Below are 25346 nucleotides of genomic sequence, written 5' to 3' on the forward strand. Positions count from 1 at the left end.
AATTTCACTCGGTATAATTTTCGCGAAAAACATAAAACTAATTCTTGAAACGATGCATTTCCGGATCTATGTTTATAGGAACTTTTTTTATATTTTATTGATGAAAATCAATCTCTGAAATTGGGTATGCATATTTATGACACCCTGTATAGGTACGTTTTATTTTTCAATTTCACGCCTACATCACTGTGAAAAACTGCAATAGACTGCATCGGATATTGTAACGATACTGTATATTTAATATCTATGTCAAGATTTTCTGCATTTTTAGCGAAGGTTTCCTATATTATTATGCGATTTAGAGCCAGTAACCATCAATGTTTATTTATAATAATGTCTTCACAGGTTGTTAATAATAGACGTTTATGAATACGTCACATACCTAATATATTATTTCTCTTGACGCAAAAAATTACATTTTTCTATTGACAATTCATTACACATAGTTAAGAATTTTGCAAGTATATTGACACACCAACATACAAAAAACATATAATATGGTTGGTGCATCGTCATTGGGAACAGGAAATCCTATGCAAATTTTGAACATGTCCAAATATTGACTCCCCTGTTAATTTTACGACAAAGTCGTAAAATAGTTTTTTTTTAAATACTGCGTATGCCGAAGACACATGACAAATTTGAACAAACCGATTTTAACTTATTTAAGAAAAACTGCCTCTATTTTTAAATTAAAATTGCACAGATAACAATGCAAAACCAAAGCATTTTTTTATGAAAAACTATGCGAAGTGTCCTTTTTTCAAGAGACACATACTGTAGTAAATAACAAATACGTACTGTAGTAAATAACAAAAGGGGCTTTTTTAAGAAAAAAAAAGAAAGTCATCATCATTGAGGGTCCTTGAAAAGAATTTTAGGGTTTACGTTAATGGCAGAAAATCTACAAAATAAAAACAGTTATTTTTAGGGTTCCGTACCCAAAGGGTAAAAACGAGAACCCTGTTACTATAAGACTTCGCTGTCCCTCTGTCCGTCTGTCACAAAGGTCTATCTTATGAACCGTTATAGCTAGACAGTTGAAATTTTTACAGATAATGTATCTATGTTGCCGCTATAAGAACAAATACTAAAAACAGAATTAAATAAATGTTTATAAATAAAAAAGTACTTTCACTTTGCGTGTTTTATGTTATATATTTTATGTTTATGTTTGCTATTTGTAATGAAGCCAAGTAGTGAATGCAATCCCGCACCAAAATCTCGATCCCGCAAACCCGCGGGATTAAAGCAATAAATCCCGCGGATCCGCGAAATTGCGGGATTGCAAACAATAAATGCTCTTCTTTTCTCTCTCCGATTTTGGGATGCGGTTTGGACCAGGTTTTAGACGCATCTATTGTGATTAATATGCTATGTGGTTTTCGAAAATATATTTAGCGAATTCTCGTATACAGGGTGTTTTATAATAGTGTACAAATTTTATCGAGAATCTTTTTTACCGAAAATTTACAATTTTTAACAAATCGAAATTTTAACTATGTACGACTAATCTGTATTGAAATTAGAAAAAACAATTTGGTGTTTTTTTTAAATTTTTTGTTTTAAGGTAAATACGATTTTTTTTCGAAAAATATGCATTTATAGTTATACATATGGTTCTAAATGGTACAAAAGGCATTGTACACAATATATTGATATAGCGTGTATCTTAAACTATCTGTACAGAAATTTGGACCGATGTATACAGGGTGTTCAAAAAATATATTTAATATTAAATAAACTTAAATTTTATTATAATTTATCTACTTATTTTATAAATAAAAATATTATTCTGATGTTGAAGTTTTTTTTTAAATTGTGTTAGTTATCTGCTTTCTGATCTTTCTCACTCTATATTAATAATTTTTTGGCATATGCAGAATGTACCATTTAGGACCATCGTATAAAAAACGTCGTATTTTTCTTAAAACAAAAAAATTAAAAACCGATCAAATTGTTTTTTTCTAATTTCAATACAGATTAGTCGTACATGGTAAAAATTTCGATTTTTTAAAAATTGTAAATTTGCGATAAAAAGATTCTCGACCAAATTTTCACTCTTATAAAACACCCTGTATACGAGAATTCGCTAAATATATTTATATTTTCGAAAACCACATAGTATCTTAATCACAATAGATGCATCTAAAACCTGGTCCAAACCGCATCCCAAAATCTTTTTTAGTTCAAGAAATATTCAACTTTAAATTTACCCTAAAATTTTGCTTGTCTCGATAATTCTGCCCGGCAGTTTATTTGACGTAATTGTCCACAAGTACTAGTTAAACGCTTTTCTTCACTTAGGCACGCCAGCAAGAAATCTAACAATTAACCTGTTTGTTTCACTTATTTTTAATGGCCAAGCCGTAAGGGGAATCCCCAGGTGTCGATCCCGCAGATCCCGCACGATAAATCCCGCAACTTTGATTCCGCGGAATCACAGAGGGATCCCGCATTTGCGGGATTGCATTCCCTAGAAGCAAGTCAATAAATAATAATTGTTATTTTGATTATCATATTATTTTATGTTTTTACACCACTAGGAATAAGGCTTGAAGATGAGGTAAAAATATCTCCTCCCATCGTCAGAAGCAAAAAAAATACAAATACGAAAAAAAACTATTTAATATATCGAAATACAAGTATTCAAGAACACTTTAGTTGCCGTTCTGTTAAAATGACATTATATCTGATTATATCATAGATAAAAGAAAATAATCTTCTATTAGATTATACGAAGTCAAACTTCAAACTCACACACAGGCAAAACATAAAAGCGCTAAATTTTCAGTATAAGATTCACATTCTTATTTGAATTTAGTCTCTAAAAATTAGAAGGGTTTATGTGAAACACCCTGTATAATTACAAAACTTTTTAAATGATTTACCATAGAAATAAATTTAATAATCAATAAATCAACTTAATTACACTTTTTTTGGGGTATTTATTTTTAAATGCAATTTGAATTTAGCCAGTTATTGGTTTTTGGAGCCAACTCCAAATAGACCTTACTTTATTTTTTAGTTATTCTTGTGAATATAGGGAAATAATTTAAAAAAAATGCCTCTAGAAAAAGTTTGTAAATCTTGTGAATTGAACGAAAGTAATTTCTGTTTGACTTGTACAGCTGGCCTTCGAAGAAAATCGAATACATCTAAAGGTAAATTATGTTGTTAAATTTTAATTGAAATTTTCTAATTAAAGAAGTAATACATTAATTTTTTATTACTAGCATCTGTACAATTATTTTTACCAAACAATAATATGTTGAGTAACATACACAATATTCTGATTGAGCCATATTAATGCTCTTTGATTGTAGTGATTATCGATCTTCTAGTTTACCCAACATATTTCTGATTACAATCCTTACATGAAATTTCATAAACCATCCGGTCTTTCTAGTGGAGTTGTTTTATCTTGGGGATTAGACCTAATAGATGTTGTAATTTATTAAACAGGGTGGTCCGAACTGTATTCCAAAAACTTTGGAAGCATATTCTGCAGATAAAAAAGAGCAGAAAAGTTCGTATGAATGATGGATACATTTTTTCCAAATAATTTCTGAAGTAACGTCAATATTTGGATGAAAATTGGTGTGTGGAAGTGTTTTGATATGAGAAATCTGATTTTGATGTCAATATGAGTCCTATTTTTAGGGGGCACCACCTACATGTGTTTTAACTGTTGTGAAGAGTAACAACTTTTCCTCGGTACCTGTATAAAACTACTGAGTAAAAAATTAAGTTGTAAAAATATGTAGGTGGTGCTTTCTAGAAGTAGAGGTCATATTGACATCTATATCAAATTTCTTATGTCAAAAAAATCGCCGAAAACAATTTTCAACCAAATATTGACGGTATTTCAGAAATAATTTGGAAAAAATCGAAATAAAAATGATACTTCTACACCCTGTATCTCCGAAACTAAGCATTTTAGGACAAACATTTATACAAACTTTTTTACTTATTTTTATCTGCAGAATATGCTTCCAAAGTTTTCGATTTCATATAAAAAAGTATCTGCTAGTTGAGTCGAAATGATACATTCATATGATGAGAAGTTTAGGACATGTCACCTTGACCAGATTTTTTATTGCTATAACTCAAAAACTAAGGGAGATACAAAATAAAGCCAAGAGATCGATTTTGTAGAGAATTAAATTTCCAACAACATATATTTGACATTTATTAATACATCTTTCTTATAACCCTGATAATTACAAAGTTATTGGCGAATGAAGTGTTTTGATGACAGACGGACGGACTAAAACCTCGTTTTTTGGATTCCTGGAGTCAAAACGTTGAGAAAAGTGTGTTTGGCCATGTTCGGTATATGAAATTTGCTTAGAATAAGATACCGAATAATTCTATCGGTGTTTGCTGACTGGGAAAATAAGTATCGAAAATCTTTACTGCCTCCTGGACCATTAATGAGCTTCACAGAATTTTTTCCTGACCCACTACTTGCACTCATTTTAAAAACATCACTTGTACGCCAAAAGTTAAATCGTTGTCAACTTAAAAATATCTAAGTTGAATCAACCCGGTTTGATCAATTGACATGATCTGTCGAGTTTAGACGGCCATATTGCATTCATACCAAATTAATTCCAATGAATTGATCAGTTGACTTGACTCGCGTAAAAGCATCTTTAGAGTTACTTTACTCGAGTTTGTGGTTGTTTTCTTGTTTTCGGTCGAATTCACGCCAGTTTGATCGGTGTACCACTTCTGCTTTCAGGCCTACATGCATTTCATCGTTTTTAAAACAGTACCTGTTCAAGCAAAGTACCCACTCCAATAGTTTCTGGTGCTCTGCGCTGTGCCGATTTATACAATTACCGGTTAATAATACCACAACACTAAACAATCTACATGTTTGTTTTTATATAAGATCCTTTATTAATATCTTTTAATTTAGTTGAGTCAGCTTTTGTCAAGAAACTGACAGGACAATAAGATAAAATAAATTTCATTTTAAAATTTAGAAAAAAATGTGTGTCCAAAGAGTTTGTGAATTTTGTCAAATGGATGAAAATTTTTCATGTGCCGATTGTCAGGAAAATAATAATAAAAGAAAAGGTAACTGAGTGCTTTATTATACAGGATAAGTCATAAATAAGTGCAAATATTTTTAGGTGTGGTAGCTCTCGATAAAAATATATTTTTTGAAAATTTAAAAAATATATTTTTGTTTAAATATTGAGAACAACTGGATTCTTTCTGTATTTTCCTTCGTGTGTAGTTAATCCATCTACAGGGTGGTCCAAACTGTATTCCGGATACTTCGGTAGCATATTCTGCATATAAGATAAAAATAAGTAAAGAAGTTCGTATACATGTATGTTCTAAAAGTCTTAGTTTCGGAGATACGGGTTGTAGAAGTTTCATTTTTATTTCGATTTTTTCCAAATAATTTCGGAAGTAACGTCAACATTTGGATGAAAATGTGTGTCTGGGAGTATTTTGACATGAGAAATTTGATTTTTATATCAATATGACTTCTACTTGTAGAGGGCGTGGCCTAAGCATTTTAGGACATACATTTCTATGAACTTTTTTTACTTGTTGGACCACCCTGTATAAGTAAATTTCATAAACTAAAATAAAATTTAATGTAATAATTATTAATATTCAAGATCAAAAATGAATATAATCACACCATCACATTAAATGAAAAAAAAAATGATTTTTAAGAATTTTTTCAAAACCTTGTATTTTTTAATTTCTTCTAAGTTTTTAGAAAAACTATACAGGTTTAGATGTAAGGTTTTTTGCGAAAAAAATTCTTTGAAAATTTCAAATTATTGTGGGAAGAAATACCATACGATTCAAAAAACACCGTTTGGAAGTAAAGACGTTCTCATTAGTATGGAAAATTATATGGTTTCTTGACCAACTTGATGGTGTTGTTTTTCCAATCATATTATACTATTTGCGGTAAAAATGTTATATTTTTAATCTCCAGAAGAATTTTGAAGTACCATACGATCGAAAAAAAAAAACGGCGTCAAAGACGGCTGGGGAATAACAGTCGATGATAATTTTGGCAAGGTCAAGGTCTGGATGTCATTACTTCGCCCATACTATTCTTTATTTTTTAACGGTGCTTACCAGCTGACCTTAAGAAAGTAGTAATTTACTTTTATATTAAGTAAGAATTATTTTTAAAAGGTATAATTTAAAATTTGAGAATCTTTCTACAATTAGTAGTCTTCATACGGTATTATCAAAATAAAAACAATAAACACCAAAGGTTCCAACCCTCAACTGTAATCTACGGTATTATTCAAAAAATCTGTTCAATATAAATCAAGTGAAATTATTTTTTTTCAAACATGAATTAATTATTATACATAAATCTACATTTTCCTGCGTATTTTACTGCAAAAAATTACCGCGTTCCATATAATTAATTTACTTTCCCTGTCTAATAGAAAGTCATAAACAATCTGTCATATAATCCGTATTAATAGACGTTTCCGTCAAACATAAAATAAAATAAATATTAATAAATAGTATTGCAATTTCTTTGAAATTTATAAAAAAATAATATCAGAATTATTTCTTTTGAATTCTCGAAAATACATCTATAGTAGATATTTTATATTTTGAAAAATATTTTGTTTAAATCAATCCTTTTTTTCTTGTTTTTGAATTAGTTCGTTAAAAACGATGAAAATATCCGAAGAAAGTTGCTGTTCTCAATCATTAATTTTCGCATAACTGTCGAGTTTCTTTGTTTGTAAATAGGGACCGTCGAAGAAGAAATGGTTTAGATAGTACCAGTGAAAGTATCGTATATCAGACCAAAACAAAAATATTCACAGGTATTTACTATATACCAACTTGAAATGGACTAAATTTGTAATAATATATCTATAAGGTGTTCCATTTTCGTGTTTTTTACAGGTTTTTCGTGTCTTTTACAGATGTACTTACGCACCATTAAATCTTGGTGCGATTCTAATCTCCTATGCCTCAACCTGTCAAACACTAAAGTTTTGTCATATAACACCACTATTGACGTCGTGTACTCTGACTGTGAAATTCTTAGGTCTTGTTGTAGACAACTTGTTAAAATGGAACTTGCACATCGAAGCTTTATCAAAGAAACTAAGCGCTGCCTGTTTTGCGCTAAGATCAGTTTTTAAGGAACTTAACTCATCAACCTCTAGAATGGTCTATTATGCCCTTTTTGAGTCGCATCTTCGTTATACCCTTCCATATTATTGGGTACTTGCTGCGCGACAAAATTTGATCGTATTTCAAACTTCAAAAGAGAGAAGTTCGATATTTATTGGGACAGAACAGTAGAACTCACTGCCAGAATTTCTTTAAAAATTTCAAAATACTGACTCTTCCTTCTTTATTCATTTTTGAATCCGTTTGATTAATCCGCAAGCACATATTTGCTATTCCCGAAAGGGATCTCTATCGGCCACGATCTTTATCTGCCAACCGAGCTCAGAACTAGTTAAAGGTTCAATACTGTACACTGTACAGGGTGTCCCATTTTATTTGAAATCACACGCTATCTCTGTTATTTGTGAAGATAGAAGAGTGCGGTTTGCACAAACCTGTGCCACTTTTTTGTCAAACGGAAGATGCCGTAAACAAAATTTTCATAGCCCTCTTCGTTTCTGAGTTACAGGGTCTTTTTGAAAATGTTGCAATTTGGGACACCCCTTGTATCTCTGTTATTGTTAAAGGTACTCAGACGATAAAAACTGTTTGTTGTAGAACTTTTTACGTAGAATACAGTGGCGTAGTTTGTTATTCTACAAAAAGAATATTTTTAAAGATATGAACTAAAGTTATGTTTTCTTAAATGGAACACCCTGTATATTTATAAATTATATGATCTGGCTTGTCATAAGCTTCTCAAAAATATATAACACTCTAGATTTATTTTCACTATATAATGCAGTATTTAAAAAAAATATTAAAAGATCATATTTATTGGTAGGCCATGATTGATAATAAAAGTAACTAAAAAATTATTAAAAGTATACTGCTATCTGTCTCTTATTTTATTTTGAGAGCCACTAATTAATTCTTTATATATTAGGGAAACTTAAATCTCTACCGCTATTTGTAAATCTTGGAAACTATCATATCTTTTAAATATTCCTTTAGTTAATTCACGGGAAATAGACTTTCAGCAAGATGGGGCTCCCCCTCCCAACTTAACTTACAACTTTTTTTCTACTTTTTTAATTTGAACCAGGTCTCTTTGAAAAAAATGGATGCATTCTTTAAATTTTACAACGAAAATATTAGAATTATTGTGTTAAATTATTATTTCTCAAATCAATGAATTGGAACCATTGTACCTATATGATGGCTTCCCTGATTCCCGGATTTGTCCGTTCTCGATTTCTGATTTTGGGAATTTTTGAAATATGAAATATATTGTGGCAACTAATGCGATGTCGAACACCTAGAAAATGCTTTAACAATGCAAACTTTTAGATATTTGCAAGCCCATCCCATTATAATTAATTCCGTTATAAAAAAGAGACAAATATATTCAGAGGTTCAGTGGTAACAGTTCAAAAGTAAAATATATCAATTCTAAATAAAATTTTAATATGTATATGACCATTTTAGTAAATAAGTACCATTTTGATTTTGTTATTTATCACGGCCTACTAATAAGAAAATGATTTATTTTAAATATTGCAGTAAATAGTGAAAATAAATATAGAGTGTTATATATTTTTGAGAAGCTTATGGCAAGCCAGATTCTATAATTTATAAATATACAGGGTGTCCCATTTAAGAAAACATAACTATAGTTCATATCTTTAAAAATATTCTTTTCGTACAATAACAGACTACGCCACTGTATTCTACGTAAAAAGTTCTACAACAAACAGTTTTTACCGTCTCAGTACCTTTAACAATAACAGAGATACAGGGGGTGTCGCAAATGGCAAAATTTTCAAAAAGACCCTGTAGCTCAGAAACGAAGAGGGCTATGAAAATTTTGTTTACGGCATCTTCCGTTTGACAAAAAAGTGGCACAGGTTTGTGCAAACCGCACCCTTCTATCTTCACGAATAACGGAGATACCGTATGATTTCAACCAAAATGGGACACCCTGTACAATGCTAAAAAAATGTACGATCATCTGCCTTTGGATTTCAAGTCCCTTTCATTCTTTCCCGCATTTCGCAAAGCTCTGAATCATACTTACTGGTTGTTTTCATTTTGAAATCCACACACAGACATAGAGTATTTTAGTTAGGTATTTTGTTTCTTTGCATTTAGAAACAGTGGCTGCTGAAAACGGGGAACATCTTGGACACAAATTGCAAAAAATGTTTCGAAACATTTCCTCTAAAAGTTTTGATTCGACATCGAAACATTTCAGGAAATTCCACCACATTGGAAACACATTTAATAAAATTTATAGATTTTGATTTCCTATTTGTGGCTTACCGTTTGTGTCAAGAAACAGACATAATTATTAGAAACATAACCTAAAATTTGTCCAAAACTGCTACTTGGGAATTATATGTTTAGAAAACTCGAGAAAACTGCATGAGAAATATTCGAAATGGGGCCTAACAATAAATACAAAATAAACGGAGTACATGGTAGTGGGTGATGACGAACGTGAGAATAATATGGCTGTAGGAATCTACAAAATTAAAATTGTCTGCAGATTTAAATATTTGGGTGTCACTTTTACAAGAAATGGAAGAAGTACAGGGTGGGTCAAATTCGACGCTTTTAAATTGAAACACCCTTTTCTATAGGAGATAGACGAAAACTAATATCGGTGTCTGGATCTAAATTTTCATCGACATTTTGTTGATGTTTAATCTTGAACAATTTTGAATTTTAAAATTTTGATCATCTTACACACTGCTTAAAAGTCTAGTATTTAATATTTTATAATAACTTTTAAGTGATTATAACCATTTACAATTTTAAAATTGTATAATTTTTATAGATTTTTTTTATGTGTTCTGCAATGTATGTATGTATGTTTAATTTGTGATTTTATTGATGTAAATTTTTTTGAATTGTATGATTTGTATTGTATGATATTTTCTATTATTTGTATATTTTTTGTGGTTTTGTTTGTTTTGTAAATGCTTTGTCGATGAAGCTATTTTGTCTTTTTGTATAAAGCGTTATCTATTTTTTTCTAGTTGAAAAAATGAATCGTTTAGGACAAATCTGTGTGCAGCATCTCTAGTTTCATAAAAAACTAGCTGAGGGGCGTCAAAAAACGCCATCTTTGTACCTCTAGTCTAAACGAGAAACACTGTAAAACGCACGAAACTGTATAATCGACAATAACTTAATATTATTTCATAGTTTTATTCTTATAAACTTTTATTCACAAGATACATTAGCTATACTCATAGGATGGTTAGTATAACCACAGTCTATTTATTAGACAGCCTGGCAACTCCGCAAAATAATATTTAATTTTTATTTTCAGGATTCTCAGCTCAAGACTTTGTCGAACATCTTCTAACAAAAGGCTCTATAGCACCATGCGACGAAACTGCAGATCAATTCAATAACAACAAACTACCACCATATTATGATGAAGAAATGTATATTAGGTGTGTAAAAACAGTTTTTTCTGTACCTACCTTCTGCAATATAAAAATATAACCCTTGTTAAATTAGTGTTCATTTTTGACAAGTCTAGAGATTGTCATACCCCAGCCTTCTTTTACGCCTTTTTTTTCAATCATATAGTATAAATAAAATTTAGTGTATATTTATGTTTAGGGGTCAGAAATTCTTTCACAAACACATCTTTGGCATGTTCTTGGGTAATCTGCTCGGATTGATGGCAGGCCTGTCCATTCAAAGCAGTTTGGCAGTGCTGATCATGACGAAAATGTCGGGTTCGGACTACACGGCGTACAAGAGATACGTGTCGACGATTTTGCACATGATGATCTGGTACGACAGCGATTTCAAACCCGGATCCAGGTAAAGTTATATTATTTTTAATGATCTTTATTTAAAAAACTTTTATTTAAATACCTTAAAACCTAAAGGCGTATACAGGGTGTGTTTCAAAAATGACTCACCCTTATAACTTTTTTATTTTATCAAATATAGATTTGGTATGTCGACAGAACATTTTTTGTGGCTGATAAAAAACTAGTATTGAAAGAAAAAATTATCTATACTAATATATAAAATCCTTAAGTGACTGACTCACTGATTAATCACGATCCTGCTCAAACCACTCAACGTAAGAAGCTCAATTTTGGCCTACAGGTTGATTCTAGGGTGTAGAGGTTCGATAAGAAAGGATTTTTCCAAATTCCAGTTCCAAGGGGGTGAAACCACCTCTTAAATATTACAATATTTTTTATTTAAAAAGCGGTGAGTTTTTCGGAAAAACTCTTAAACACGTATATTTTATTTTGTTGTTTTACATATTTTAAGATTTTTAAAAATTTATACAGGGTGTTTTATAAAATATGAATTCTTGCTTGAAGGAAATTCTTGCTTTGCTTTATCATCACCATTACAAATGATTAATTCGATGCGAACCAAGTCGCGGGTACACGCTGGTATAATATATTCTTTTATTATTTCCAGTGTTTTGTTATTTATTAGATTATCGTACATTACTTTAGTTTTTGCTAAGTTTATTTGGCCTACTTTATTGCCGACTGTATTTACTTTTAATATAAAATACTTTTAAAAAAGAATTAGGAAATAAACAAGAAGTAGTCTGGTAATTTGTTTTCTTGCTTCCCGTCCTAATCTAATGTAACTTGTTCGTGGCCATTTTTTTTTACATTAATTTACAATCAATCTTTTTTACGCACGGTAAATTCTGTTCTGTTTGCCTCGCATCAGGCTACCTCTAAACTTAACTTTTTATTCCCAAACGCGTGCTTTAAAATTAATGATACGTATTTTGTTCGGGACAGTTTTGCGCAGAACGGGCTTTTTTATGCAACACAATTTTCTCCCGAGTTTTATTTTCTGTTTTGGAACATTCCTCATTTTTCATTTGGCTTATCGCGATGTTCTTTACTCTATTGTTTGAATAATAGGACCCTTTTTTTTGGGTAATCTGACTCTACTGGTTTTGATAAGCACAGAGAGTTGAACTCGACTTTGGAAAAAGGGATCCTTTTCTTCTTTTAAAGGTTATCTAACTTATTTGTGTTTGAACGAAGGAGTTGGTATAAAGGATGTGACAAATACCTGTCCCTGCATCCCTAGGGAAACTTAATATTTTATCAGGAATTTTAGATTTTGAATTGTGTGGATTCTAGACTACTGATGTAGAATTTTATAGTAGAATTTTGCATAGCTTATAAAATTCATAATTAGTTATTTTCATTTTAGGCGTAGAAATGATATTCTAGCATTCTTTCAGTAAAATAAAAACACTAAATCACCACAATACACCAAAACACTTTTACTTTTACACTGGACGCGCGTTTCGCTAACCATGTTAGCATCATCAGCAGATGATTATAAACTAAAGTACAATCTACAAGTTGAGCGTTTATATACTCGATCAGTGGGCACCGAGTGGGCGTGGCAAAATCTAGCCAACCGAGTCAGAGCCCACTGAGCGTAACAGATTTCCGCCACTAGGGTAGTAGGAACAAAGAACTTGAAGAAGGAATTGGACCGTTGTCTCTGTTCATACTATCTTTACATTTATTAATTCTGATGCTTTCATATGCATCTAATTGCCTGTAATTTGAGACTTGTTTAATTAATTTTAAATTATTACGATCTATACAATGTTCTTTATCAACAATATGTTCGGCAACGCAAGATTTATCAGGTCTACCATATCTTATCTGAGATAAATATTCTTTAAATCTAGTTAATATTGATCTTCTAGTTTGTCCAACATATTTCTGATTACAATCTTTACAAGAAATTTCATAAATACCCGACCTTTCCAGTGGAGGTGTTTTATCCTTTGGATTACCTAATAATTGTTGTGTATAATAGTGCAAATAATAAATTACAACAATTATTTTCATGTTTTTTTTTAATTTTCTCTAAAATTTTACGAAAATTTGGAAAAGTATTAGCGGGATTACTCATCAAAATGTCAATAATAAAAAAAAAGAAAAACTTCTTTTAAAGCCTCTTGTAAAGACAATCCGGGGACATTCTGTATATACACACATTAGTCAAAGAATCAAGAATATAAACTTCACTGGTAAAATTATGAGTAGCTAGGCTTAAATACATTTTTTCTTTTATTTCAGATTGTGGAAATCTCTGGAAAACGTCAAACAGAAACATAACTCGGCCAGTAAGAAATCCATGTGCGTGCTAAAGTACCGAATCAACCAGAAAGATATGGCATTGGCTCAATTCGGGTTCATGGGTCTAATAGTGACCAGGAACCAACTCTTGGGCATTCACGATATGAACGACGATGAGCTGGAATGTTTTCTTCATGTTTGGAGAGTTATAGGATATGTCTTGGGCATGGAGGAACAGTAAGTGTCAAGGTTATGAAAAAAAGACGATTACACACAGACATATTCCTAATGAGTCTTGTTAGCCCGTATGTAAAATGTAAATCAATGTATTTTTAAGTTTGGTTTATTCCATGAATTCATGTCCGTTCGAACAGAAGTGGCAACGGCGCTTCTGTACCTAAACCCTGTCTGAGGGTGCGAGACGGGTAAAAATTATCTCACTTCAGGGTTGCCACAAGCTACACAATTGTGTATTTTGCTACACATTTGCTACCATGATTGCACAGCTACACCACAATCGCCTGTGCTACACATTTTGAGAATTTACATATTTCTTATAAAAAATAATACCAAAACAGTAAATCAGCTGACAAAAGCTGTTTTTTTTGCTTTTAAGTTATCTAAGTTACATTAAAAGAGGCCGCAAGTAAACTTTAAATTTTGAACCGACAAATATCATTTTCCGTCATCAGCAGGGTCCGGAAAACTACATGTTACTTTTAAAAACTACATAAACTGCATTACATGTAGTTAATGTAGTTTATGTAGAGGGTGTAGTTTATGTAACTTATGTATGTAACTTTCAAATTTCAAAGGTTTGAGGTGAGGTTTTAATAAGTTGAAGCTTTAAAACACATAAGGTATTTAAGAAAACAGAAGAAATATGGCTTTAAATATAATATTTACATCATATTATCTCTATTACACCTCATACAAAGGAAAATTATTCATAATATCAATACATAGTTTATTAACGTAGTTTTCATGTAGCTAATGAACGGGAAAAGACGTAGTTTTTGAAGAAAAACTACACGTAGTTAATCAGGTAAATTACGTCTTAATTAACTACTTCCGAACCCTGGTCATCAGTGTTCAGGTGTTCAGTAAAATGTCAGAGTATGAACTGGATCATGAATCAAGGACCGTCTATTGGTCGAGTCAAAAACGGTAAATAGACAGGATCAAAGAGACAGGATTGTTTAATTCCTTAAATAATACATAACACCTCTGATAACACGTACCTACTTTGGTTAGGTTTGCTCAATTACGTCATCGTTACGTCACACTTCAACTCGTAGACATACGTGAATAATATTCAATTCCTATTTCATTTCCTCCCATATCAGCAAGAACTGCAGTTTATATAGACAAATTTGGCCGATTAAACTGTCCTGAATTGTTTACAATTTTTAAACAGACTAACCGGTCTAATTTGTCCATAAAATCGTTAGTTTCGTTTTCGTGACATCAATTTTAACGGAGTTGCGGAGGGGGGGGGGGATGAATATATTGACGTATACAAACGAGTGGAAGTGAGACTCGTAATCATGCTTTAAAATTTGGCGAACGTACATCTTTTTCTTGGTTTTATTGGATAGTTTACACTTATTGGTCATGGATGGCTACACAATGCTGCACATTTTTATGGTCAAGTTCTACACAATCAAAAATTTTCTTGTGGCAACCCTGTCACACTTTGCTTTTGTTCCTTGGTGCAACTACCACGTTGTTATTTGCTGTTCACTTAAATTTAGTATTATTCTTTAAATTAATATAGTTGGTATATTATACAAGTGCAGTTCATTTATTTATACAGTCCACATATATCAAGGCAACAAGTCTTATCATATTGTTGAGAACATAAGATGGCTAGTTTAAATTTCTTAATTTATAGACTACTTAGTTTGCCACTTACCAACGAAAGATATGAAATAGATAGAAATTACATTAGGAATGTAGCTGAGTGTAATGGATATTCTTCTTCATTAGATGATAAAATAATTAGAAAACGTGGGTATAACTTTGGTATAACTTTGCGATTTCTGCGAATTCGGCTTTTTAAGTGGAGAAAGATACGTCATACTATATCTCAATTCCTTTTGATAAAGAGTTATCACGTGGTTTAAAAAGAATTTTCTAAGATGTCAATTATAAATTTGTGTATAGCGCTGATAATAAATTACAACTATTGGGTAATACTGAAGATAAAATACCGCCACTGGAAAGGTCGGATATCTATGAAATTTCATGTAAAGATTGTAATCAAAAATATGTTGGGCAAACTGGAAGATCAACATTAACTCGATTTAAAGAACATTTGGCACAGATAAGATATGGTAGACTGGATAAATCTTGCGTCGTTCAACGTATTGTTGATAAAGACCATTGTATAGATGTTAATAATTTAAAATTAATCAAACAAGTCTCAAATTACAGGTAATTAGATGCATATGAAAGTGTCAAAATAAATAAATGTAAAGATAATATGAACAGAGAATGGTCCATTTCCTTCTATTTCTCTGTTTCTATGGCTCTAATATCAGTAATTAATTTTTTCTGTTTCTTTAACTATTTTAGCTACCAATAAATAATAGCTAACTAATCAAAAACAGTAAAGCAGTTAAAACAGTAAAATAGGAGAGAAAACATTTTTTTTTGGAGGTTGCTATTAGACTTTGATCAAAGCAAATTAATAAAATTGCGTTTATCTCATCAAGGAGGCCGAATTCGACAAAATATCAAGAGATAACTCTTAATTGATATTAAACGACCTACGCTATTTCAAAATAAAAAAAAGTCAGTGGCGCACATGTGATAACCCATATGCACGTCCCTGATAAATGTATCGACATTTTTTTAGCATTAAAATATGTAACACTTATAGTAACTTTTACCCTCAAAATTTCATTTGAATCAGTAAAAGTACCGTATGATCGAATAAAAACGGCGTCAGCGATGGCTATGAAATGAAGATCGCTGTCATTTTAAATGTAAAATTATATGGGAAATGTGTCATCGATCGTCGTTTCCAAGCCAACTGGACGCCGTTTTTTTTTCGATCATACGGTACTTGGTAGAAAATTATAATACAGGGTTGTTCACCACATACGACACGGAGTATTGTAGCTAAACGATTAGATTTTTACAAATTGTAAATTTTGGGTTCGTTGGAGAACTATTAGAGCTACAATTTAAAAATATTTTTACAAGATACAGAGTGTCCCAAATAAATAAAAAATATCAAAGTTGTATTTTTTTTAAATAGAACACCCTGTATATTATTGCATTTTTAGTTTCTACGATTAAAATAAAGGTAAATTTAATTAAGGTTTATTACACTTAAACCTTACCGTTTTTGAAACATTTTCAATTTTGCGAAATTGCAGTATAAATTTTAAGGCTTCATTTCTCCGAGGATATCAAAGTTTTTAATACTAAATATTTACTGAAGTTTATTTATTGATCAGTTATTGTGTTGTAATAATAAAAATTATACTACCTTATACAGAGTGTCTAAAAATTTATTTTAAATAATTACTAGCTATAAACGGCAATAACTTGTTTAATTTAAATGAAACACCCTATAAAAATATTTTTAAATTGTAGCTCTAATAGTCCTTCAACGAACCCAAAACTTACAATTTGTAAAAACCTAGTCGTTTAGCTACAATACTCCGTGTCGTATGTGGTGAACAACCCTGTATATCGAAAGATTATTAAGACTTTATCACCCTGTAGCTACGAAACGAAGCAGAATCGGACCTATGTTGACATGAAAAATAAATCTTATTTTTACGTGAGTAATCTCCCCAGGAGAGATGACACATGTTTTTTGAAATACCCTGTATAAAGTATAACGATACGTAAAATCCATTATCGTCCATTCCTAACTATAATGCGGTGTTGTAAAATTGTTTAAACTTAATTAAGTTTTCTGTTGTTTCAGGTACAATCTCTGTCGAAAAAACATCGACGAAACCAAAGCGATATGCCATGAAATCCTCACAAGAGTAATTACACCAACGGTTGAAGAAAAACAAACCAACCACCTTGATATGGTCAACTATCTCATCAACGGTCTTCGCACGATGAACCCCTTTCTCGAAACCAAAACCTTTATGTTCTATATGAGAATAGTTTTAAATAATGATCTAACGTGCGTTGGGAATAATGACCTAGAATACCGATTAATGTCAAACGATCAGAAATTCAGATTACGAGCTATATTATTAACGATTAAAAGTTTGCAATATAGTTTGGTTAGGATACTTTTGAATAGCCTTCAATGGTTTTCTGTGTGGATAATCAAGACGTATCCGTATTTGGCTTTCTATAAGTTTGGGAAAGCTAATTCCTATGTGAATATCATGAGAACCTACTGATTGACACTCACGCAGTTGTTCCCATCATGGTTGTTCCCTGACAACTTAATTTAAAAGAAAATTATATTTTCAGTAATTTTTTGAAAGTTGTCTGACGATATCATTTCTTTTATAGCGGCACAGACAAATTTTGAATGAAAATTAGACAATACTTAGGTTTATTATTATTACGTAAATAAAAATAAACTATATTATTATTCAAAACACACTGTATGTTTTCTTTTATTTTCAGGTATAGACTAGAAAAAATAATAGGCTAAATAGAATCTAACATTTATTTAAAAAATAGTACTTACATTGTTTTATTAGTAGTAAAATGACACTTTTTGAGGCGATGCTGTACGTTTGACTTACATACAGGCGAGAAACTATGGTTACGCTCGTTGAATTTGACACTTCATGTCAGTTTCATAATATATTTTCGTACTTTTGTTCATAGGCGTAAAAGTGTTTTACTTTTATGCCTAGGCGTTAAAATGATGTTTTTATATTGACAGTCACGTCGCAAAAATTAATACTTTTGTGACATAAAACACTAAATCACAATACACCAAAACACTTTTACTTTTACACCCCACACGCGTTTCGCTAACCAGCATCATCAGCAGATGATGAAGACTCTATGTTTTAATCTGTTTTGGTGATTTAGTGTTTTATTTTGCTGTGCATTATCAGCAGATGATTAAGAGTCTATGTTTTAATCTATTTTGGTGATTTAGTGTTTTATTTTGCTGTGTAACTGTAACACCAAAGGTTTCAACCCCCAATTGTAAACTTTCATGACATTTAAAAAAAATATATTTATTTATTTATTTATTTTTATTTACGGGAAACCCAAAGACATTATAAAGATAGACCGAACATCTCATTCATAAATACTCGTTGGTAGTGTATCAAACATTCCAATGTGTCAAACAAGGACAGAAGAGACAGAAAAGTCTAAAATTTCCGACCCCGGCAACTAGGCGCATTTGGATTGTTCTAATGGCCAGTGGCGTATCGTTTTTTGGAACGAATTTAATTAGTAAAGTAAAAGTAAAGTAATTAGTAAAATTTTTACTCCATATTAATATACTACATTAGCACTTTTTTCGTCAGATGAGTTTTGTTATAAGGTCTAATATAATAATACAATTAATATCCCACATATACTTATGTTGAAACGTTAGTAGTTTTCGAAAATCACTCCAACGTCGATTTTCAATTTAAACTTTCAGTTACTTCTATATAACTTTCAGTTACTTTTGAATATTTACAGGGTGACTTAGGCTTCCAAAAAAGTTCTATATTAGGTTTGTGGTTGGTGACTTTTCTTTCAATTTTTTTTTTTTTCAGAATAAAGAGGCATTTAGGCACATTTTAGACATTTTTGTAAACATAGGTGGCCGGAACATATTTTCAAACCAAAGTTGTAGATTTGCCATTAAATTTCCATTCCAGAAATACCTAGGGTTGCCACTTGTCCTTTTTGATAAGGACAGTCCTTTTTAGAATAACTTGTCCTTTTGACTTTTTTGACTTAAAAGTCATTTTTATTTACGTATTTTCCTGAGAAAATTACCTACAGCAAACAGAAATATTCTTTTCGCCCAAATTTAATTAGGAATGTTATAAAACTTAACTTATAAATAAATTTTTCTTGTTTAAAATAGGCAACATTATTTAGAACTTCCCGTTTTATCTCAAATGATAGTTTAGGTTTTAGTTTTACCTATTTTTATCTTAAAAAGTACTTTTCAAAATTAATACCTAATTAGTAACGATTTAGTTAGTTCGCAATCGATAGCTTCCTGTGAAGTACTGTGTAATAATTGTTTAATATTGTATTATTAACCAAACCAAACTTCCTATACCTAAAATCAATATTTAATGAGAAAATTGTGTTTTTTTGAAAATATAAGACAAGATTTGACTTTCGGTCTTCTTCTTGTATTATGATGGTTCTGATACGAGGCAATTGCCTTTTAGTCTTGCAATAGAAGGCATTTATCATTAAAAGTATAAAATCTGTGTGCTACAGTATGGGATTTCTGTCGCATAATAATGAATACCTGTTACGTTTATTTACAAATCCATTACTTTTAAAGGTAGCTTCATCAGATAATCAAATTTTAGTTAAATGTCCTAATCTTCATGAACTGTATTAAGCATATGTATTGCGGTTTGAATCACCCTGTATGTTGACAAAATATTTTGAAAATGTGCGTTACAATGGCCCCCATCTTATGTAAAAAATTGAAATAAAAATCACAAACCAAAAACGTAATAGGTAAAAAGCTTTTTTGGAGGCCTGGGTCACTCTCTATATAGGTATGTATAAAACTAGTAGCCTAAGAATTATTTACAGTTCGTCCCATTCTAAAAAAAGTTAAACACACCGTACAAATAACTCTAGGAAGATGTATTTGTACGGTGGTAAAAAATTGTCTAAACAAGGCCGAAGGGGCAGATATAATAAAGCAATAAAATGTAAAAAAGTCGGGTAAACACCTTTGTTTATTTGTTGAGCAAAATTCCTTTAGAATATCGTATATAATGACCAAAATAGGACGCAATTTTAAGAAAAAAATGTCACTTTCTGGCTTATAATAAAGTTTCAAATGTAACGTTTATATTCAAATTTCTTATGATCTACAACAGTTAGGTTTAAGTAATTGAGACGAATTATAATTCAATTACCGGCTACTACGTTCTTGTTTTAATAGATCAAAATTCAACAAATATAATTGGAAATTATTTTAATTGTGAGAGGCTCCCTTGTGGGACGCCTATGTACGATTACGGCGCGGCGGGAACAATATCTACCTGTGAAAAGACAAATTCGGGTAATTTGAGCTTATTTCTCCACACATTTGACACTGTCGTACCATATTGAAAATTCGCAGATTCAAAAGTACATTAAACAAAAACGAAAACTACTGAAAAACACTGAAAAGTTAACTTCGGACTTGATTCCGACTTCAAACACACCGTAAGCTAAACGTAGTACGCTATAACGGACCATGGGCCGTCGCGAGGGGTGGTGGGACGGACGGCTCATTTCATTCTGGAAGACTAGCAGCACGTTGCCAATAGTTCTAGACGGTTCAGCACATTAAACAGTAAACATGTCCTTTAATAGTAACGCATATATCCTCTGGTTAATAACATATTATTACGCATGCTTCTTTAAAAATAAACTATTAATTTAATTAAGAAATTGAGATTTATTGATATCCGGTGAAGGTTTTAAAGTCACCTTTTCTGCATATCAAACTAAGTAGAGGGCGCAAATTTGATATGTGGCAATGTCGCCTTCTCTATCTCAGTTGGTTTTTACAGTACGTAGTCAACCTCCGAATGTTTGATCGGGTTAAAATGCATAATGTGATATCTGTTCTTCCTAAATCTATGGGGAAACCCCATTACATTACAAAAAAAATACAAAACAATATAAAAAAATGTCTTTTCTTTTTCTTTCACATCGTAAAAAGATTGTTAAAAACAATCAAATATATCACAAAAAAAAACAATAAACACTTATAAGAGAAGAACGGTACAGTAAAAAGAAGAATTGACAATATAAGAAGGACTATAAGACTTTGACAATATAAGAAGGTCATTTTAACGTCATTGCCTGGAAACTTATATGGTGAAATTTTGATAAAATAATTTAGCACTCACTAAAAACACGGTATGTCGCTAGTGGTAGGAAAAATAATTTTTAGAGGTTACTAGTTTATTTGGTTGCTTGCGATATGCATATACAGGGTGTTTCCTAATTAATCTAAAAAATAAAAAATCGTTAGAAAACGGCTTAAGGCGGGCTCTTAATAAGTATATTTATTTTTTTCTCGGCAACCGTTTGATGAACAAGAAAAACACAAAAGATCAATTTTGTTGAAAAAGGATGGCCAGTCAAGAAAAAAATATATTTTCTTTAAAAAAGCAGTAGTGTACCATTTATATTAAGCAAAATATCGATTTTTTTTTAAATTTTTAACACCCTATAGATCAGAAAGGAAGTATTTTAGACCCAATGGTTATATAAAAATTGTTTTAAGAACACATGAGGAATCACATCACAATTTTTTGGACTAATTAGAAAACAACCTGTATATTGTCAACTTGACAATGATTGTTGATAAATCAAAAAATACCTTTTCTGTGAAAGAAGCCCGATTTTCGCAGGAAAAATTTTGGTTTTTATTGAATTTGGGCCTGCGTCTGCAAATACCGGTATGTTTTTTAATATTCTATCTATCTAAATTTGAAATATCATAGTCAGAAATAGTTTTATTATTTATTAACTGTAAAAATCGTATACTTATAAGTTTTATCAAATATTGTGATTTACTTTCTACCTTGTAGTCAAAATTTATATTTAATAAATTGTAAAATATATATATATTCTTATGTTTTATTAAAGTTACTCTGATATACTAATATATCAGTGTAACTTTCAAACTAAATCCTTTGAAATCAAATATAAACATAAAAAATATTTACAGCAGAAAAGGCGAATGCGCTGGGTTAAACGTAGTCTCTACTAAGAACACGGAGGGGCGCTTTGACCCAAAATTTTACTATTAAGTTTCATATCTATCTTAATAGAAGATTATTTTCTTTTATCTATGTTTTAACGTCTAGACATAAAAGTAAAGCACTTTTACGGCTAAGCACAAAAGTACGAAAATATACTATTAAATTGACATAAACTGTCAAATTTACCAAGCGTAACCATAGTTTCTCGAAAAATAATTACTTACAAGGTACCGTATGATCGAAAAAAAACGGCGTCCAGCTGACTGGGAAATGACGATCGACGACATTTCCTATATATATCCTATACCGGGTGTTGCATCGTCGAGCGGGACATAGGAAATCCCATATTAATTTTAATGGGATCAATTATTGGCTTCCCTAATTATTTTAGAGAATAATTCTATTTAGGTTTATTGAAGAGCACTAAAACCCACATTCAAAAGAATAACTTTAGATATTTTTGATTAGCCCGTTTACGAGTTATCGCCGATTTCTTTTTAAATATTTCTCCTTTCTTATGGCCCTGTATTTACTTATGAGCACCAGTTAAGGTAAAAGATAACTGTCAAATGAAGTTGTCATTTCAGAAATTTACCTATTTAGTGCTTTATTATTATTGACGTTAAAATTTACATGGGATTTCCTATGTCCCGTCCGACGAAGCAACACCCGGTATAGATTTACATATAAAATGACAGCGATCTTCATTTCATAGACATGGCTGCCGCCGTTTTTTTTTCGATCATACGGTATTATTTTTAAATCATTTTATATTATTTAGAACGTTTAAAATTGCTTAAAAAATTACACAGGCCGACATGATTTTTGTAACACGAGTCAGTTGCAGAATTTCTTCATAAAAATATGCTTCTAATAACAGAAAAAATACTCCTGAAGCTCCTACACGTACCACTTTTCAGTTGCCTAATTACGCCTCTTTTTTGCAGGTAGTCAATTTTATAGATGTCAGGTATTAAGTCTAGGTAGATTCGTTTACATACAGGTAAATTTTATGATGGGATGATTGAAAGGGACGCATTTTGTGCACTATAATATATTGTGAAAAACATAAGAGAGTTCAGTTTTCAGTTGATTTTCGACGTGAGTTGTTCTATGCGTGTAGATAAATAGTACGAAAATGTCAAGTCAAACGCGCCGCAGTTGTAAAGTGTCTCCTGATCGATTTTGTTACATTTGTGGAGAATTTATGGTGCAATCACAAGCCAGACCATTTTCTGAAAATGTGAAGAAAGCCTACTTCAAGTATTTTGGAGTTTTGGTTGGAGATCAAGACAAGCAGTGGGCTCCTCATGTGTGCTGCGTTACTTGTAGCGTGTCGCTTGTGCAGTGGATGAAAGGGAAGAGGAAAAAAATGCCATTTGCGGTTCCAATGGTATGGCGAGAACCAACTAACCATTTTGACGATTGCTATTTTTGCCTGACGAAAACTGAAGGTTTTTCAAAAAACAAAAGCACAAGATCGAGTATCCCAATTTGCCGTCTGCCATACGACCTGTTCTTCATGGTGCAGATCTCCCAGTGCCGATCGCGCCCTTAGACTGGCAAGGTATTGTTTTGGAAGATAAGGAAGATATTGAATCAAACAGCTCTGGAGACCAGTGTACTGATCCTACCTTTACCCCAGAGGGCAGTTCCGACAAGCCACATTTGATTGTTCAAAGCGAGTTGAATGACTTAGTGCGTGACTTGGGGTTATCAAAGCAGCAGTCAGAACTTCTTGGATCCCGGCTTAAGGAATGGAATCTGTTAGCCAATGAAACAAAAATCACCACTTTTAGAAAAAGAAATGCTCCGTTCTCTGCATTCTACAGTATGGAGGATTCGTTGTGTGCATGTACTGATATCGATGGCTTAATGCAGGAACTTTCTATAGAACATTCTCCCTGTGAGTGGCGCTTATTCATAGATTCGTCGAAATATAGCCTAAAAGCTGTGTTATTGCATAACGGAAATTTAAAACCCTCTATACCAGTTGCCCATTCAGTGACAATGAAGGAAACTTATGAAAATATGCGCATGCTTTTAGATAGAATCAACTACAACAGGTATAAATGGCAGATATGTGGGGACTTGAAAGTTATAGGAATTTTAGTGGGACTTCAGGGAGGATTTACAAAATATTGCTGTTTTCTTTGTTTGTGGGACAGTCGTGCAGTAAATCATCATTATGTACAGAAAATTTGGCCAGAAAGAAGTGAATTTCAACCGGGTTCCCAAAATGTCAAGTATATCCCTCTTGTAGACCCCAAAGACGTCCTCCTGCCTCCTCTTCATATCAAACTTGGCCTCATGAAAAACTTCGTGAAAGCTATGAATAAAGAAGGTGATGGATTTAAATACCTAAGGCAAGTCTTTCCCCAGTTGAGTGATGCCAAATTGAAAGAGGGTATTTTTATTGGACCACAAATCAGGAAATTGTTGGACGACACAAATTTCACAACACGCTTACCAGGCAGGAACTCAGAGCATGGACCTCATTTGTTAGTGTAGTGAGGGGATTTTTTAGGGGAAACAATAAGGATGCGAACTACGAACAATTGGTTAATGAGCTTTTAGATGCTTATAAATCGCTTGGTGCCCGAATGTCTTTAAAAATTCACTTTCTCCATTCTCATTTGTCATTTTTCCCTGAAAATATGGGTGCTGTCAGTGATGAGCAAGGTGAGAGATTCCATCAAGACATAAGGACAATGGAAATTCGTTATCAAGGACGATGGGATCCAGCCATGATGGGTGATTACTGTTGGTTTTGAAGAGAGAAGACGCGGTCCCTCATAAAGGAAAAAGTAAAAGTTTTTGTTTATGTTTTGATCTCGTTTCGATTGTTTTTGTACTTTTTAGGTATAAGTAATGTTTGAGGAGTGTAAACTATAAAATATAATCGGTATATAGGCTTAAGAGTTCTTAAATCATGTTTTGAATAGCTATCTTAATATATTGAATATTGTAATATTGAATGATGTTTTATTAATGTAACAAAAAAACCTTACGTGTTACGACTTTTTTTTTGCCACTTTCGTGATTAGATAGGTTCATTCTACCACAATATCCTATTGAGCTTTGTGTTACATCGAAAAAATTTTTTTTTGTCGGCCTGTGTTATTTGTGACCTTTGAAAAAAATAGCATGTTCTATTCGGAGTAAAAATGTACGCACTGGGATTAATTTGTGACGT

At 31.7% G+C, this 25346-nt stretch overlaps 1 protein-coding gene across 2 annotated transcripts; it reads left to right on the forward strand.

Moving 5' to 3' along the window:
• The first annotated feature begins 3000 nt into the window (after positions 1 to 3000).
• LOC115884641 lies at positions 3001 to 17823 on the forward strand. 2 transcript variants are annotated; one of them, XM_030903297.1, is made up of 5 exons: positions 3001 to 3164; positions 10469 to 10595; positions 10768 to 10974; positions 13245 to 13481; positions 17191 to 17823. In XM_030903297.1, the coding sequence occupies exons 1-5, from the start codon at positions 3065 to 3067 to the stop codon at positions 17624 to 17626; spliced, it is 1107 nt and encodes a 368-aa protein (XP_030759157.1). In that variant the 5' UTR covers positions 3001 to 3064; the 3' UTR covers positions 17627 to 17823. The 2 variants fall into 2 exon arrangements, with proteins under 2 accessions (XP_030759157.1, XP_030759158.1); XM_030903298.1 differs by lacking the exon at positions 3001 to 3164 and adding an exon at positions 4741 to 5088 and having other exon boundaries at positions 17191 to 17626.
• The last annotated feature ends 7523 nt before the right edge of the window (positions 17824 to 25346 follow it).

The sequence above is a fragment of the Sitophilus oryzae genome, unplaced genomic scaffold (genome assembly GCF_002938485.1).
Source record: "Sitophilus oryzae breed Bouriz unplaced genomic scaffold, Soryzae_2.0 scaffold_306_pilon_pilon, whole genome shotgun sequence".
Taxonomy (NCBI): domain Eukaryota; kingdom Metazoa; phylum Arthropoda; class Insecta; order Coleoptera; family Curculionidae; genus Sitophilus; species Sitophilus oryzae.

Bases quoted from the DNA above. Each gene is read 5' to 3' on its own strand.
- LOC115884641 (XM_030903297.1), top strand. From the start codon at position 3,065: ATGCCTCTAGAAAAAGTTTGTAAATCTTGTGAATTGAACGAAAGTAAT. The intron at 3,165-10,468 runs GTAAATTATGTT...TTTTATTTTCAG, and splicing joins AAAATCGAATACATCTAAAG to GATTCTCAGCTCAAGACTTT. The intron at 13,482-17,190 runs GTAAGTGTCAAG...CTGTTGTTTCAG, and splicing joins GTCTTGGGCATGGAGGAACA to GTACAATCTCTGTCGAAAAA.